The sequence below is a fragment of the Dermochelys coriacea genome, chromosome 2, assembly GCF_009764565.3.
Source record: "Dermochelys coriacea isolate rDerCor1 chromosome 2, rDerCor1.pri.v4, whole genome shotgun sequence".
Classification (NCBI taxonomy): Eukaryota; Metazoa; Chordata; order Testudines; family Dermochelyidae; genus Dermochelys; species Dermochelys coriacea.
In genome coordinates, this window is record NC_050069.1 from 101,636,523 (window position 1) to 101,652,446 (window position 15,924).

The window sequence follows — 15,924 nt, forward strand, 5'->3', positions numbered from 1 at the left end:
ATGATATCACTCTCCCGAGGATAACACAGAGAGATAAAGAACAGATGTTGTTTGAATGTCAGCAAACATATACTGCAATGCTTTGTTCTACAATGATTCCCGAATACGTGCTACTGCCCTGGAGTGGTAAAGTGTCCTACCATGGTGGATGGAATAAGGCTGCCCTCCCCAGAAACCTTTTGCAAAAGCTTTAGGAGTACATCCAGGAGAGCCGCGAATGACCGGGCAAATTAATCATTAAACATGCTTGCTTTTAAACCATGTATAGTATTTTAAAAAGTACACTCACCAGAGGTCCCTTTTCCGCCTGGCGGGTCCGGGAAGCAGCTTTGGGTTGGTTTGGGGGGTACTGGCTCCAGGTGCAGGTTGAGAAACAGTTCCTGGCTGTCAGGAAAACCGGTTTCTCCACTTGCTTGCTGGGAGCCATCTTCCTCATCCCCAAAACCTGATTCCGTGTTGCCTCCATCTCCATTGAAGGAGTCAAACAACACTGCTAGGGTAGTGGTGGCTGAACCCCCTAAAATGGCATGCAGCTCATCATAGAAGCAGCATGTTTGGGGCTCTGACCCGGAGTGACCGTTCGCCTCTCTGGTAGGCTTGCCTCAGTTCCTTAAGTTTCACGTGGCACTGCTTCGGGTCCCTGTTATGGCCTCTGTCCTTCATGCCCTGGGAGATTTTCACAAATGTTTTGGCATTTCAAAAACTGTAACGTAGTTCTGATAGCATGGATTCCTCTCCCCATACAGCAATCAGATCCCGTACCTCCCGTTCAGTCCACGCTGGAGCTCTTTTGCAATTCTGGGACTCCATCATGGTCACCTCTGCTGATGAGCTCTGCATGGTCTCCTGCAGCTTGCCACGCTAGCCAAACAGGAAATTGAAATTCAAAAGTTTGCGGGCCTTTTCCTGTCTACCTGGCCAGTGCATCTGAGTTGAGAGTGCTGTCCAGAGCGGTCACAATGGAGCACTCTGGGATAGCTCTTGGAGGCCAATACAGGCTAATTGTGTCCACAGTACCCCAAATTCGACCCTGCAAGGCTGATTTCAGCGTTAATCCCCTTGTCGGAAGTGGAGTAAGGAAATTGATTTTAAGCGCCCTTTAAGTCAAAAAAGGGCTTTGTCGTGTGGACGGGTGCAGGGTTAAATCGATTTAATGCTGCTAAATTAGACCTCAACTCCTAGTGTAGAGCAGGGCTACCATGAAACGAGGTACCATTGTTTTGACAAAACCTTAGAGTACTCTGCTTATGTCCTGAAGCCTAAGTATTTAAAGCACATTTAAATACCAAAGCAGTGTTTTGAAATAATTGGAGGCCTCAGTTTTACAGACCTGCATATTCTAAGCCAAAGTCTATTTAAAGTTACAGTAAATTTGGAGCAACTCCCTTGAATTAACTGAAGTCACACCTGTACATATTCTGAACAACAGAGCAGAATTTTGATCATTTTTAAGTTGAATACTTCATCGTGAATGAACCAAGGATACAAGATGAATGCATTGCCAAATTAGATAATCCCATTTTAAAATCATCATAATTAAGAGGAATTTTTTCAAAAAATTGGTTAGGGAATTTGTACAGTGCACAATTGCTCTTTTCATTGCTGCTTTATTAAGTTATTGGAAACTATGTCAATAATGCGCCATCACATTCATTCACTAAATAAGTCAGGAGCCCTGAAAAAAGAAAAAAAGATGATCATGCAGCTAAATATTATTCTAACACAAGCCTACAAGCTTAACTGTTGAAGTTAGTGAGTGAGCATTAACTTTATCACATTAACATTCTCTTAAATGTAATGTTTCTATGCTGTTTAAAGGGACTTTTAAAGAGAAAAAAGACAAACAGACACCATTAAAATGCACAGAGTGAAACCAGGTTAAATGATATCATATGCCCTGGACATCAAGTTTTCAATACGTCAGGCTTCCAGGAGAACGATTGGGACATTTTTGGGACCCGTGTGTTGAAACCAGCAGGGTCCTGGGCTTCGGAGAGCATGCGCTGAACGGCACAAAGAATGAGGCAGGGTTATGTTTTTGACCTCTCTACCCCGGCGAGCCTGCCGCCCTTTCCCTCTCAGGGAACAAAGGTCCTTTCTAGCAAACGCTGCACAAGAACCAACTGCAATTGTCAAGCCCTCCTAACTTGTCCAAGCCAACAGCCTCAAAAGCAACTCTGAGCAGCAACTGCTCCCCACCCCCACCCCAGGTCTAGCACCTCCTGACCCTCCTCCTCCTCCACACACCGGGTACCTCTTCAAACTGGTTTTAGGTGATATCCCCACGTGTTCCCAAAGGGGGACCGCCCCTTCCCCCACGCGGAGACGCAACCATCTTTGCTCAGGCGCTGACCCCCGAGGCCTACCTACGTGTAAGCGGGACGGTACGATACAGGCGGTCAGTTGTTTTGCTCCCCCGGCCCTGGCTTGCGAGCGCCCAGCCCCCCGCCCTCCGCCTGGGGATTTAAACTCTCTAGCAGCCCGAGCGAGCGCCGCCGCCTGCCGAGCCCGGCGCGCCCCGGCCCCGGCACTCGCCTCCTCCAGGAACTTGGTGAGGTCGTAGATGCGGTGGTGCAGGAGGATCCAGGTGCTCCGGCTGTGGTTGTGTGTCTGGATCTCCTCGAGCCGGTAGTAACGGCCCCGCCACGCCTCGCAGGCACCCGCCGCCATCGCCCCTGCTGAGCAGCGCGCGCGCGCGACGCCCCCCCTCGCCTAAAGGCGGCCCTCGGCGGAGGAGTGACTCTAACTTCCCCCCTCCCCCCCGTCTCGGGGCAGCCTTATCATCTCGCGCGCAAGCTGATTGGATCTCCGGCAGCGCCCGGCCTATCAGAGCCCGTCTGCCCCGGCCCCTCATTGGTCGAACGATGAAGTGGAGGCTTTTCCCGGGATTACGGGTTGTTTGCGGCTTTAATTCTGAGAAACGGTTGCGCCGCAGGGGAGGGGAAGGGGCACAGTCTCGTGCCCTCCGACCAACCCGCCCCCGCCATACGGCCGACATCAACCGCGGGGGGGGGGGGTCACGTGAGGCTGCGAGAGCGAAACGCCCTGAGCAGTACCTGAGACTCCGAGCCCCGCCCCCTTCGGCCCTCCCCTCCCGGCTGAATCCTGCCCACGCGGCTGTGTCCGGCAGAGTCCCCTGCCTCGCAGTGACCCCTCCGCTGGGGGCACCAGGCAGCAAATGTGAAAAATCGGGAGGGGAGCGGCGGGTAATAGGTGCCTATATAAGAAAAAGACCCCAAAATCGGGACATCTGGTCACCCTACCCTCCGCAGCCTCCAGCATAAGCCCTGGCCCTGAGAGCTGCTGCCTCCTAGGGGAACAGCTCCCTGCATCCCCCCTACTGTTAATGGGGCCCCTGTCTCCAGGACCACCCCCCCCACCCCACACACACACACAGGTGGTCTCTTGTCAATTGCTCTTGGTGACACCTCACCCCTCAGGCTGCTTTGGAGCTAGAGCTTCAACCTCCCTTTTCCATAGAGACCTTGCCGATCTCTCATCTCCCAAGGCCACATCCCAATCATCCTTGTGTACCAGTTCAGTACAGTGTGGTATGCTGACAGCTTGTGCTAAACAGTTCAGTACAGTGCATTCATAATAAATTCCCCTGAAGTATGAGAAGTCCCACTTAACAGGAGACGCCAGAGAAGGCAAGCAGCAGTGTAAGGAGGGAATTCCGCAATGAAATCTGTCAAGCAAGAAATCTCACATTAAAAATGGAGAAAAATTGAGCATAACTTCAGAAGAAGTGAAAGAAACAGAATAAATAGTTCAGTATGGGGGCAGCAACCTATTGCCAGTTTAGAAATAGATGTTACCACCAAATAGGTATGTTGTGCAGAATACTACTGCCTAAAATGAAGTCCTATTCTGGGCCCTGAGCTTGAAGAGACTGGTTGAAAATGAGGGTAAAATTACATGAAAACATTTTTGTCTGTTTTTCATCAAATTTTTCCAACTAGCTATAACTGTTTAGCTTGGCAAAACTTAAATTTTTAGCCATGCAAATCCATTTCATTACACTGAATTGTGAATTCTGTACTGGTGATTCGACCATCTCCTTAAATGCAATTTTCCTTGCCTCCAAGCCATTCAGTAACCACGTTATGACCCTGGTTATGCCATTTACAACTGTAGCGGGATTGCCACAGCTACACAAATCAGTGAAGTCAAAACTCTTCAGTATCAATTAGCAGTCAGTGCTTCGATGAAAAGAGGAAATGCAGTAATCCTAAAATATTGCGACAGAAATGTGTAATTCCCCTCCTGTTCGGTAATCTCATTTTTGCTAATTTATTCGGGCAACTTCTATTAATTAAATTCAAGCTATACTTCAGCAACACTAATGGATGGCAACGGCCTTACCTGCCACTTATTATCTACCCCTGGCCTGAAAGGAATCCGGGGATTGTAAATTTCATAGTTTCAACCACGTGACGGTGATTTACCAGAGCCCCGGGAGCCTGGCCATCGTGCGCGTAGTGTGCGCGTAGTGCAGGCAGCGTTTCCTTTCAGTCTAACGCCGAAGGTGCCCCGTGGCCCCCCCAGGAAAAATTTGGGGGCTTTAATGTGATTCCTCCTCTCCTGCCACACATGCCGTGTGGCATAGGATGGTTTGGACTGCAGGGGCGCTGTGTGGTCTGCATTGCCCTGGTACCCGGCCTTGGGCGAGGAGAGGGCAAACTGAAATCTTGAAAACTGGCTGGAGAGCAGCGAGGCGGAGCTGCGAAGCACCCCGGCCTTGGAGCAAGGTGACAGCCACAGCAACTTGCTGTTAGCAGAAGGCCGGTTTTCTCGTCCTGGGCTGGGCTAGATCTGTGGCGTATGTTTGGGCCCCATACACATCTCTGACAGGTTTCAGAGTAGCAGCCGTGTTAGTCTGTATTCGCAAAAAGAAAAGGAGTACTTGTGGCACCTTAGAGACTAACAAATTTATTAGAGCATAAGCTTTCGTGAGCTACAGCTACAGACTACAGTAATGCATCTGATGAAGTGAGCTGTAGCTCCCGAAAGCTTATGCTCAAATCAATTGGTTAGTCTCTAAGGTGCCACAAGTCCTCCTTTTCTTTTTGCGTATACACATCTCTCTATTCGGTATATGCTTTGCATAGGGAGGGAACTCGGCGCCTCGGGCCAACACCCGTCCCCGTCCCCCAGCAGGACGCTGCCGCCGCCGCTCGCAGCCACGCCCGACCCAGCTGCCGCTTAGCTGCCAGCGCGGCGCGCGCCCACCAGGCTCGCTACTCCAGCGAGTCCCGAGCGCCCGCGGCCGGCGCCCGCACACGCAGCAGCCTCGCGCGCCTCGGCGGAGCTGCTCGAAGCCGCGCGAGCTGTCGGCGGGAGGAGGCCGCGGGCGGAAAGGCGCGAAGCGACCCGAGGAGGGAACGCGCGGTGAGAACGCCGAGTCGTACCCCCCCCTCCACCCCCCCGGAGCCTAGTGCCGCGCTGAGGCGAGGTTCGGCGTGGGGGACAGGGTCGAGGGGCTGCCCTGCTGCCGTCCCTGCCCCTCCATTTGACACCCCACCACCCCCGATTCCCTTGTCACTCCCAGGAAGGGCCGGGGGCTTGGTCCTTCTCCTCAGCCCCAGGGAAGCTGCTTACCTCAGCTTTATTCTGGAGAGGAAGGAATAACCCCCCCCCCCCACCACCACCACCCCAACTAATCCCATTCACACTTTGGAGAAAGGGGAGGATCAATAGCCCATCTGATAAATCAGCAGGTGCCCCCCTTCCTCATGCTCTAAATCCAAAGCAAAGCATCCCCCATGCTGCTCCTGGGGGCTGGAAGTTGCTCTGGGCCATGGCCAGCTGGGGGCAGTTTTCTCCCCTGTGGAAGGATTTGGGGAAAGAAATAGCTGGGGCGAAATTAAATAGTTGGGGCAAACTAAACAGTTGTTTGAACTGTATTTATTTGAAGGGCATTGTCAACCTGCCAAACAGCTTCCGTCAGTGAACCCTGCGGACAATCTGAAAACAGCCTGTGCCACCTTGGAGGGCCGGTGGGGGCAGAGCTTTCCTCTTTGCAAGTGACTCATGAACAAGTGAGTGTTGGGGGTGGGGGGACTGTGTCTTATCTGCAGCTTGTGGTGTTGGCCTATTGGACCATGCTTCTCTTCATATATTTGGTATTTATATGGATTATGTGGCTACCTGCTGTTACATTAGGATACTTTTTTTTTTTTTTTTAAAAACTGTAATCCAACCATTAGCTGACAGGGGATTGGAAAAAAACATCTCTATTGGCAAGATATACCATAATTGTCTAGTATGTGGTTACTTGTACCTTTCTTTTAAGTATTTGATACCAAGAGAGAGGGGTGACTGGACTAGTTGGGCCACTGGCCTGATCCTGTAGGGTAAGTTCTATATGCATTGTGACAGGGTCGGGCCAAATGGCTACAGGAGAGTAATCCTATTGGGATCCGGGAGCTACAGGAGAGTAATCCTATTGGGATCCGGGAAGGAGGCAGGCAAAGCCTGTCCACTGCTAAAGGATCCCCCCCAGCCTAAAAGGGGGATCCACAGGACCTAGATACCAAATAATTTCAGGGGACAACTAATGAAATAACAGGGACAGGAGTGTGGTCAAAGGATCAAACAAAGGGACCCGGACGGGGACACCGAGTAGAGAACCCCAGACAGCGCCCACTGCTCCTCAAAGCCGTCAAGGGAGTCAGAGGACGCCGCCCAGAGGAACTCTGCACGGATACGTGAACGGACCGAGGATTGGAAATATGCCCCACAGTCACAGGAGGCTCCATCGGCCAACCTCCTCACTCTGGTTTTATAGATGGCCATTTTAGCTAGGGCCAGGAGGAGGCTGACCAGGAGATCCCGTGACTTTGTGGGGCCACGGATAGGGAATGCATAAATAAGAAGGTGAGGGGAAAAGTGCAACCAAAAATGTAATAAAATATTGGTGAGGAGCTGGAATAGGGGCTGCAGCCTGGCACACTCCAGGTATGTGTATGCCAGGGTTTCCCTCACGCTGCAAAAGGGGCAGGTGTCTGGGATTGTGGTGAACCACACCAAGAACAGGCTCGTGCTCATGGCTCCGTGAAGGAGCCGCCAACTGACATCCCCAGTGGGCCTCAGGACTAAGGTGGAATATAGGCTGGCCCGCTGGGGCTCCTCACCCTCCAAAGATTGCAGGAGGTCCCGCCCTTTTGTATTGGGGCGGGACACGAGGGTGAGGGCGTGAAGGGTGTGGAGCACGAGCGTGTATAGATGTTTTCTTCGCACGGTTTGAAAGCAGACCGGCTGCATCTCGTGCAGCCGGCTTACAGTGAAGGGGTGAGGGGATCGGTTGGGTCCACGGCTTAGGGGTCCAATGAAAAGGTCCGGCGGGCCTGGGATAGACGGTGGGCGGGGCATGCTCTCGTGCAGGACCGGTCGAGATAAACCCGAGCAGTGGGCGGCAAGGCGGCCTTCATGTGTGTGTATGTGCCGAGGAGTACAAGGTCTGGAGAGCCCCATGTACTGAGCGAGCGTCGGGGGATCCATCCAGTCTCCCCGGTCGTAGTCCAGGAGGTCTCCGACTCTTGTGACCTCTGCCAGGACCAACGTCTGGCGCACCGAGCGGGACTCCGCCACCTGCACATGGAGCTGGAGGTTGAGTAGCAGAGGCTCCGCGAGGAGATCTGCCCCCTCGGTGGCCGCCATGGACCTGGTCGTTGAAAAGAGTTTCCAGGTCCGGAGGAGGTCCTGGTAGAAGACCGGCATTCTGGAGAGATCTCGCGGAAGACTTCTCGGATGGAGATAAAGGAGCTGCCGGTCGTATCGGAGCCCTCGGAAGTGGTGCAGGAAGGCGGGAGCCAGTATGCTCCACGCTGCACTACCTGCACCATAAAGGAGCCTCTGCAGGGCCTGGAGGTGGAAGACATGGACCTGAGCGGACATTTCAGGCCCTGCCCTCCCTCCTCCCAGGTAGATGGAGAATCCCTACAGGGACCCAGTGCAGTCCTGACCAAAAGAACTCCAGAATCGATGTCCAGAGGTTGGCCAGGAAACCCGGGGCTGGGACCAGGGTGTTGAGCCGGTACCAGAGCATGGACAGGACTAGTTGATTAAGCACCGAAGGGAGAGGCACTGGAGTAGTCCTGTCCATTTCCAGAGCCGTTCTGTCACCCCGCCCTCTAAATTCTGCCAGTTCTCCAGCGGAGAGGGATGCATGGCAGAAAGGTAAACGCCGAGATAGAGCAGCGGACCCGTGCTCCACCGGATGGCCTGAAGCACGGGTGGGAGGGAGCTCGCCTGCCGCCAGTCCCCTACCACCAAGCCAGAGCTCTTGACCCAGTTGACCCGCGCGGAGGAGGCTGCCGAATAGATGGCCTGGCAAGCCTCCACCTGCGCCAAGTCGCCCGGGTCCTGGACCACGAGGAGCATGTCATCAGCGTACGCCGACAGGACCAGCCGCAGCTCCGGCTCACGCAGCACCAACCCTGTCAACCTCCTTCGGAGGAGACAGAGGAAGGGCTCGATCGCCAGAGCGTACAGCTGGCCTGAAGGGGGGCACCCCTGCCATACTCCTCGCCCGAAGCTGACCGGTTCGGTCAGCATCCAGTTGAGCCTGACCAGATACTCTGCGGAGGCATACAGTGCCCGGAGAAAACCACAAACTGGGGTCTGAAGCCAAACGCCTGCAGAGTGCTCAGGAGATACCCGTGATCCACCCTGTTGAACGCCTTCTCCTGATCTAAGGACAGGAGGGCGAACGACAGACCGTCCCTACACCCAAGTTCCAAAAGGTCCTTGACCAGATATAGGTTGTCGAAGATGCTGCGGCCCGGGACAGTGTAGGTCTGGTCTGGGTGGACCATGTCCGCCAGCCCGGACCCTAGCCGCAGCGAGATTGCTTTTGCCACGACTTTAGTCCATGCTGAAGAGTGAGACGGGACGCCAATTTTGTAAATCGCGGAGGTCCCCCTTCTTTGACAATAAGGCGAGCACGGCTCGCCTGCACGAAAGAGGGAGGACCCCGCTCTGCAAAGATTTGGCCCAGACGGTGACTAGGTCTGGGCCCAGGACGTCCCAGAACACACGGTAGAACTCCACGGTCAGCCCATCTATGCCTGGAGATTTATTGGTGGGCATGCGACGGAGGGCTTCCAAGAATTCGGCCACAGTGAGAGGCAGCTCTAGCTGGTCTCGGTCGCCCGCACTGACCATAGAGAGCTCCTCCCAGAGCACTCTGCAAGTGTTAGGATCGGTCGGGTCTGGGGAGAAAAGGCTTGCGTAGAAGGCTCTCGCCCTCCCGCACAGCTCCACCAGATCCGTGAGGGGGGTGCCATCTTCTGCCAGAAGACAGGTGACATGTTTCTTGGCTCCCCTCTTTCTCCAGGGCGTAGAAGAAGCAGGAGCCATGATCTGTCTCCTGAAGGAGATGGATACGGGAGCGAACAAAGGCACCCCGGGCCCGATGGTCCTCGAGGGCCCAGAGTTCCTCCCGCTTCTCCCGGCACGCTCTGCAGAGGGGCGGATCCTCGGGGCTGGCGGCCAGACGCCTCTCCAGCTCTAAGACCTCCCGTTCCAACTGCTCTATCGCCGCATTCCTCCGTCGGCTGGCACCCCGGGTGTAGTCACGGCAGAAGAGCCAGGCATGTACCTTCCCTAGGTCCCACCGCCGCGCCGCGGAAAAGACACGCCGCTGCCCTCGCCAGGCCAGCCAGAACTCCCGGAAGGACACCAAAGTCCGCATCCTCCAGCAAGCTGTTGTTTAAATGCCAATAGGCCGGCCCCAGCCTCTCCGCGCAGAGGGAGGCCATTACGGTGGCTAAATGGTCAGAAAATGGGGCCAGCCGGATGCTGGAGGAGTGGGCTCATGAAAGATGAAAGCGTGATAAATAAATGCGGTCCAACTGGGAGTGGCTCGACCGATGGGCCTCCACTCGGACAAAGGTGAATGTGGAAGTGTCATCTGGGTGGTGGTCGCGCCAGACGTCCACCAGGGAGTGGTGTTTGACTATCTCCTGGAGGATGGCAGCGGTGGCCGGGCTCCGCTCGGTCCCTGAGCGGTCCCACTCTTCAAGGGTGATGTTAAACATCACCCAGGACCAGGCACTCATGAGGATCCAAGGTGCCGAGGAAGGCAGACGCCTGCTGATAGAAATGCAGCTGCTCCGGGCTCGCTGCCAGGGCATAGATGTTAATGAGGTTGACTACGAGCCCCTCCATGCGGACCCAGAGGTGCAGCAGGCGGCCCGGCACAGCCTCGGCGACCCCCAGCACCTCGGGCCGTAGGTCGGGGGAGAACAGGGTCGCCACTCCAGCCGTACGAACTGTGAGATGGCTAAAGTAGACCCCGTTCCCCCAATCCAGCCGCCAGCTGTCTTCGTATGGGTCTCCTGCAGGAAAACCACAGAGTACCACCCCTCCCGAAGGAAGGAGAGCACCTGGGACCTGCGGAGACCCATCCTACACCGCGGGTGTTCAACGTTGCGATGGTAAGAGGTGCCATGAGGAGGGCTGGGGGGGATCCTCGCCGGCAGGGACGCTCGCGGCTCCCGATGGGCTGCGCAGCAGTCCGTGACCCACCCCGTAGGTGAGTAAGGAGTCATGGAAGAGGCGGACCTGCTGGTAGGCCATGGTGCCCTGCCTCCCGGTCCTTTTACCCTCCCCCATGGTAGGGCCCTTATGGCCCGGAGGATTTGATGCAAGTCCCCCCATCGCTGGAGAGCAAGCTGTACTTTGTTGCGGGAGCCACGGACATCTTCTAAAAATTCTCGCAACTCCTCTCGCAGCACCTGGGGGTGTGGGGTTACGATCTCCTGGTTACTCCCTGACGGGGCCCTTGGTACAGCCCCGTGGCCCACCAAGATGGGCAGACAGGATGCGGACCCCCAACGGGGCTCCTGATGGGTTGGCGCCACTAGGCCTGCCTCGAACCCTGGGGCGATAGGGGATGGCGGAGGGAGGATAGCAGCCCCTGGTGGGTTGGGATGGGTAAACACAAAGGCCGCTGCCTGGGAGCCATCTATTGGAAAAGGGAAGGAGACAGCCCCAGGGGCGGCAATAACATCTCAGAAGGTGGACGGGATAGGGACGGGGCGGGGCAGGGTTAGAGGTGAGATTCTGGGTGGGGAGAGGGTTCTCAGTGATGCCGGGTGCAGGCTCTATGTTGGATTTGGCAGCCACGGCATCAGGAGGTGGACTCTCTTCTGTAGGGCCCCCTCCCGGGAAGGGGGTCGAATGCTCCTCACCAATGAGGGGTGCCCCTGGTGGTTCGGGTCCGGCCGCCTGGCACTGGCCATCGCCTCAACAGGCTCGGTGGCCCTCAGTGGGGTGCCATCTGCAGCCAGGTTGATGGAGGAGTCCAGGGGCTCCTCGGAGGTGGGAGCAGAAGCAACGGTTAGGGGGAGGGAGCATGGGGAAAGGGGGGCTGGAGTGAAGTCGCCCAGATCGAGGCCTGCTGGCATAGGGTCGTCCTCCCCCTGGGTGACCGGGGTCAGACCCAGGGCCTCGATCTCCTCATATATAGATGGGAAATCATTTTCTGCCACCCCGGGATTCTCCCCGCCAGCACCGGATGCAACGGTCGCCTCGGGGCACAGAGGTTTCAGATGGCGCCAGGGCGGGGGGGGGGGGGGGACTCCCTCAGGGGCCTTGGAGGGGAGGGACTCCTGTGGAGGGGAGATACTGCCTTCCAGTGCTGCCACATCTTCCCCAGCCGGCTCTGGTGGATGGAACACACCCGTGGGTAGAGCGGAAGGCTCGGCATCGGTGCCCCCCTTCCTGGTCTTCTGGGGGGCCTCCACATCAGATGGGAGGAGCGGAGCTCGAGCCTTCCGCTTGCCCCACTTCCCCGGACTAGGGCCCAGCCCTCCATGGCATCATCCTGGGACTGGCTAGCAGGGGTCGTGTCAGGGGGCAGGGGCAATGGCTCAGGGACTCGAGGGGGTAACGGTGGGGCAGCACAAGGGAGGGAAGATTCCCCTTGGGGCGGGCCCTCTCCCATGCCGCACCCTCCTCCACAGGCCCCGCCAGATTGCAAGCAGCGGGGGCAGGGCTCTCCCGCTCGTCTGGGCATAGTTGGGGAGGTGCCCCTTGGGCCCGAGCGGGAGCAATGGTGGACTGGGAAGGAGGAGGGGTGGTTTCGGGCGCCAGGCAGCCAGAGGCCCCAGCGATGATGGGGCCGGTGCCCTCCCGGGGCTCGGGGGTCCCGGATGTCCCTCCTTGCCGGGCCAAGGGGCAGTCCCTCCGGACGTGCCCCATTGCCTGGCAGAAGTAGCACCAGGCCTCCCCCGTGGAGTAGTGTACCCGGTAATGGGCCCCCTGGTAGGGGACTAGGAAGGACCCCTCGAGCGCCTCTCCGTCACGCGCTGCCGGCGGCAGTTGAAGCTGCACTTGCCGGCGGAACGAGAAGACGTGACGGAGGGCGGGGTCTTTGCAGCCCAATGGGAGAAGGCTGATGTCAGAGATGGGTTTCCCCAGGGTAGAGAGGGCAGGTAACAGGGCGGCATTGGGAAGAAAGGGAGGGACAGAGGTCAGGACCAGGCGGACGCCCAGGTCCTTTAGCAGCTCCAAGGGGACAAACGCGCCCCCTACTGCCAGGCCCTTCTCCACTGCCTCCTGGGCGGCGGCTTCCGATGCTAAGAAGACGACGACCTTGCCATACATTTTGGAGGCCGCCACAATGGCCGTGGGCTCCACCACCCTCGCTAATGCCCGCACGTAGGTATCCACGTGGGGCGAGGCAGGCACCAGGAGGCAACGGACGCCGTGCTTCCTGGTCATGGTGGGAAAGGGGCCCTGGCCGCTATAGATGGTAGCGGAGGCAGTGGGCGGGAGAGATGACGTAGTGGCAGGTGGGGGGGTTGCCGCCACCTGGGCGTACGCCCTGGGAGCCGGGGGAGGGACACCTGCAGAACTGGTGGAAGGAACAGTGGGGAGGGACGCCGCAGCTGGTGGTGGGGCCCGGGCAATGGGGGCAGCCTCTGCCATGGAAGGCCTGGTCTCTTTAGTGGGGCCCTTCCCCTTCTTCTTCCCCTGGCCCTTTCCGCCAGCTGGGGGGGCTCCCCCAGAATCTGAGGGGGGGAAGGACGTGGCAGCACCAGAGATCATCCCGGTGCCTGTCGCTGCTGGCTCCTCAGCAGGGGTGATGGCAGATGGTTCAGCAGTGGAGGTAGAGGCTCGGGGGGGTGACGGAGGGGCAGCTGGGACTCCTGGAGGGGCTCCACCCGTCTCATCCCCCACAATCATGAGCAGGGAGGGAAGGGGAGATACCAGAAGAAGGAGGGGAAAGGAGAAGCAGGTCAACCACTCCTCTCCGCTAGGCTGCAGGCAGCGGGGAGGGCGTTAAAAGGGGTGGGCTGGACGTGGGGGTAATCAGGGGTTGGGGTCAGTCACTGACACAGTGGAATTCCGGCTCCTCTAGCTGCACTAGAGGAGGGGGGACTACAACAGCATTGGGGGTGCAGTGAAGAGGGTTGAAACTAAAATGGAGAGTTGCACAAGCACATGGGAGGGGGCATGGGCACACGGAGCAAGGGGCTAAGCGGGCTGGAGTTAGGGCAGGGAAACTAAGGGGCTAGCTTCAGAGGCTGGGGCGGGACAAACAAACTGAAGCTAGTAAGCGGGGGCTGGGGCATAAGGGGGGCAAAAGCTACAAAGGGCAAATGGGGCAGGTTGCAAGGGGAAAAAGCTGTGAGGTAGGCAGTCCGGGGGTGGGAGGGTGGCACGTGCGCCCACATGCGCTTGCACAAAGTCTGTTTAGGCTGGTTGCTGCTTCTGAGCCAAAGGGTGGAATCAGGGCATGGCAAGCCAAGCAAGCAGCTGAGTCCAGAGGCAGGAGCTGAGGTAGATGGTATACAGCCAGAGGGGGTGGTGGAGGGGGCAGTGGTGGTGGTAGTAGTGGTGGAGGTTGGGGGGGACACACAGATGGATCAGGGGGCAGCTCCACACCACACCCCGTGTCCCTGGAAACATTGTCAAGACCCCCACCACAAGAGCACAGTTTGAAAGTTACTCAGTCTTAAGGCCTCCTCCACAGTGGTCTGCAAAGTCTCTAGGTGCTCCCCCTCTGTAAATGGTCCTTTTCTTCTCCTCCTCAGGGATTCAGCAGCTCCAGGCAGCAGACTCTGCAGCAGCAGCTCCAGGAACACCAGGTGGTGGTAGTGCAGGCAGGCAGGACCGACCCCTCTCAGGTGGTGGTGGTATTGATGGTGTCCACAGCAGCAACAGCTGGGGCAGGGGTCCCTCACTCCCCCCCCGGGGAGTAGGGCAGCAGCCCCCCCCCCAAGGGGCTGCAGTTGGAGCAGTAGCAACACCCGGGGGTGGGGGGGTCCAGCAGCCGGCCAGCAACCAGGTAGCAGAGAATAGGGGGAGGGGTGGTGTCTGGCCCAGCCAGAGGAGTAGCTGGAAGAGTCCAGGGCCTAGCTGCAGCAGTCCTCTCCCTCCTTCTTCCTCCAGGCCAGTGGGATGCAGGACTGTAATAGAAGGGAGAGATGTTGGTCCCAAGTTAAGCAGGTCCCTTTTTCCTGGGTGAGGGAAGGTTCCAGAACAATCAGGAACCTTCTGGAGACAATTAAGACAGACAGGCTGTTTAGAACACCTGCAACCAATCAAGAAGCTGTTAGAATCAATTAAGGCAGGCTAATCAGGGCACCTGGGTTTAAAAAGGAGCTCACTTCAGTTTGTGGTGTGTGTGTGAAGGGCTGGGAGCAAGAGGCTCCCCTTTTTTCTTTTATTTGAAATTGTTTTGGCTCTTTAATTCACTGATGGGAAAGTAGGGAAAAGGAGAAGGGACCTGTGAATGCCTTCCCCAGCCTGGGATCCCCCTTCTCATGATTTTTGAACACTTGGGTTGGCAGTACTGTTTACTTATTCAGCTCGCATGTGACTCTGCTGAGGTCTTGTCTACATTACCCTGCAGTTTGTACTGTGGGAGTGTGACTAGCATTTCACACGAAAGTGCTGTGTTGTAATTCCCCCATGCGGACACAAACTAAAAGGTTGCTACTACTCATGAATGTCATCCTCTTCAAACAGCTTCAAAAAACCCATTAGTTCAGAATTGCAGCATCCACTTGGAGGAGCTACATCACAGCATTTGGTGCACATTCCTATTCAGACCCCTGTAATTGAAACTACAGGGCAATTTAGATGTGCCCTTAGTTTCAACTTTCAGTCTGGTTGAGGTTGTATGATGTGCAGCTTCACATCTTACCCTGCATTTTATTTGCATGGGATTATTTAATTGATAAACTGCTGGTCTCTCAGTTTTTGGGCCACAGATTTAACTATACTTTAAACTCTTTTTGATAAATGTGGTTGAATTTTAAGCAAGGTATACATTAGAGTAAAATTAGAAATGTAAAATTAATGTCACATTTATTCCTTGATAAATGTTGGTCCAGATTTCTTAGTCATGATTTACAAATAATCCTTTCAGATGAATTGTAACTTTGCAGAATTTTAACAAGGGAGTTGCATTATTATTGTTCGTATTTGTGCGGCTCTGGTAAGGCCATTCCATCCTTCATGATTAGTTGGGGGTGGGGGGAGAGTATGAGGACAGCTGTAATTATCAAGCAATACGTGGATGAGGGGTTGGATATAAGTAGTCTTTCTTAGTTAACTATTTCTTTTTTCTGGAATATTTCTGTTAATTGAATAGGTTTTCTTTGAGCAGTGTTTATTAACTTTAATAGCTATTCATTAATGTTTTGTATCATAAGTGATATAGTTCCAAACAGGTTACCCTATAGCCTTCAGACTTTATTTGGTCTGCAGTGCAATAACTCAAGGCATAAGGGCAAATCTTCAGATTATGTACATTGTTATAGCTTTCATTTGATTTTAGTGAAACCAATGACTATTTACAGCAACTGAGGCTCTGCTTCCTAGTCATCCATTCCTATGGGAAAACCAGCATAAGGGAGTTGAAGAGGAGGAATTCTCGGCATGGATCTCCTTGCTTTGATATTG

At 55.5% G+C, this 15,924-nt stretch overlaps 2 protein-coding genes across 2 annotated transcripts in view; one reads left to right on the forward strand and one right to left on the reverse strand.

Annotated features, from left to right (window-relative positions):
- Positions 1 to 3,049, reverse strand: part of LOC119851303 (cytochrome b5) — a 28,106-nt gene extending 25,057 nt beyond the window's left edge. The window contains exon 1 of the mRNA XM_038390937.2: positions 2,536 to 3,049. Within this exon, the coding sequence (XP_038246865.1) occupies positions 2,536 to 2,670 (135 nt within the window). The 5' untranslated portion in view covers positions 2,671 to 3,049. The remainder of the gene's footprint in view (positions 1 to 2,535) is intronic.
- The window catches only part of C2H18orf63 (chromosome 2 C18orf63 homolog), a 59,853-nt gene continuing 46,793 nt past the window's right edge, over positions 2,865 to 15,924 (forward strand). The window contains exons 1-3 of the mRNA XM_043507113.1: positions 2,865 to 3,206; positions 5,210 to 5,391; positions 5,918 to 6,041. Of these exons, the coding sequence (XP_043363048.1) occupies positions 2,865 to 3,206; positions 5,210 to 5,391; positions 5,918 to 6,041 (648 nt within the window). The remainder of the gene's footprint in view (positions 3,207 to 5,209; positions 5,392 to 5,917; positions 6,042 to 15,924) is intronic.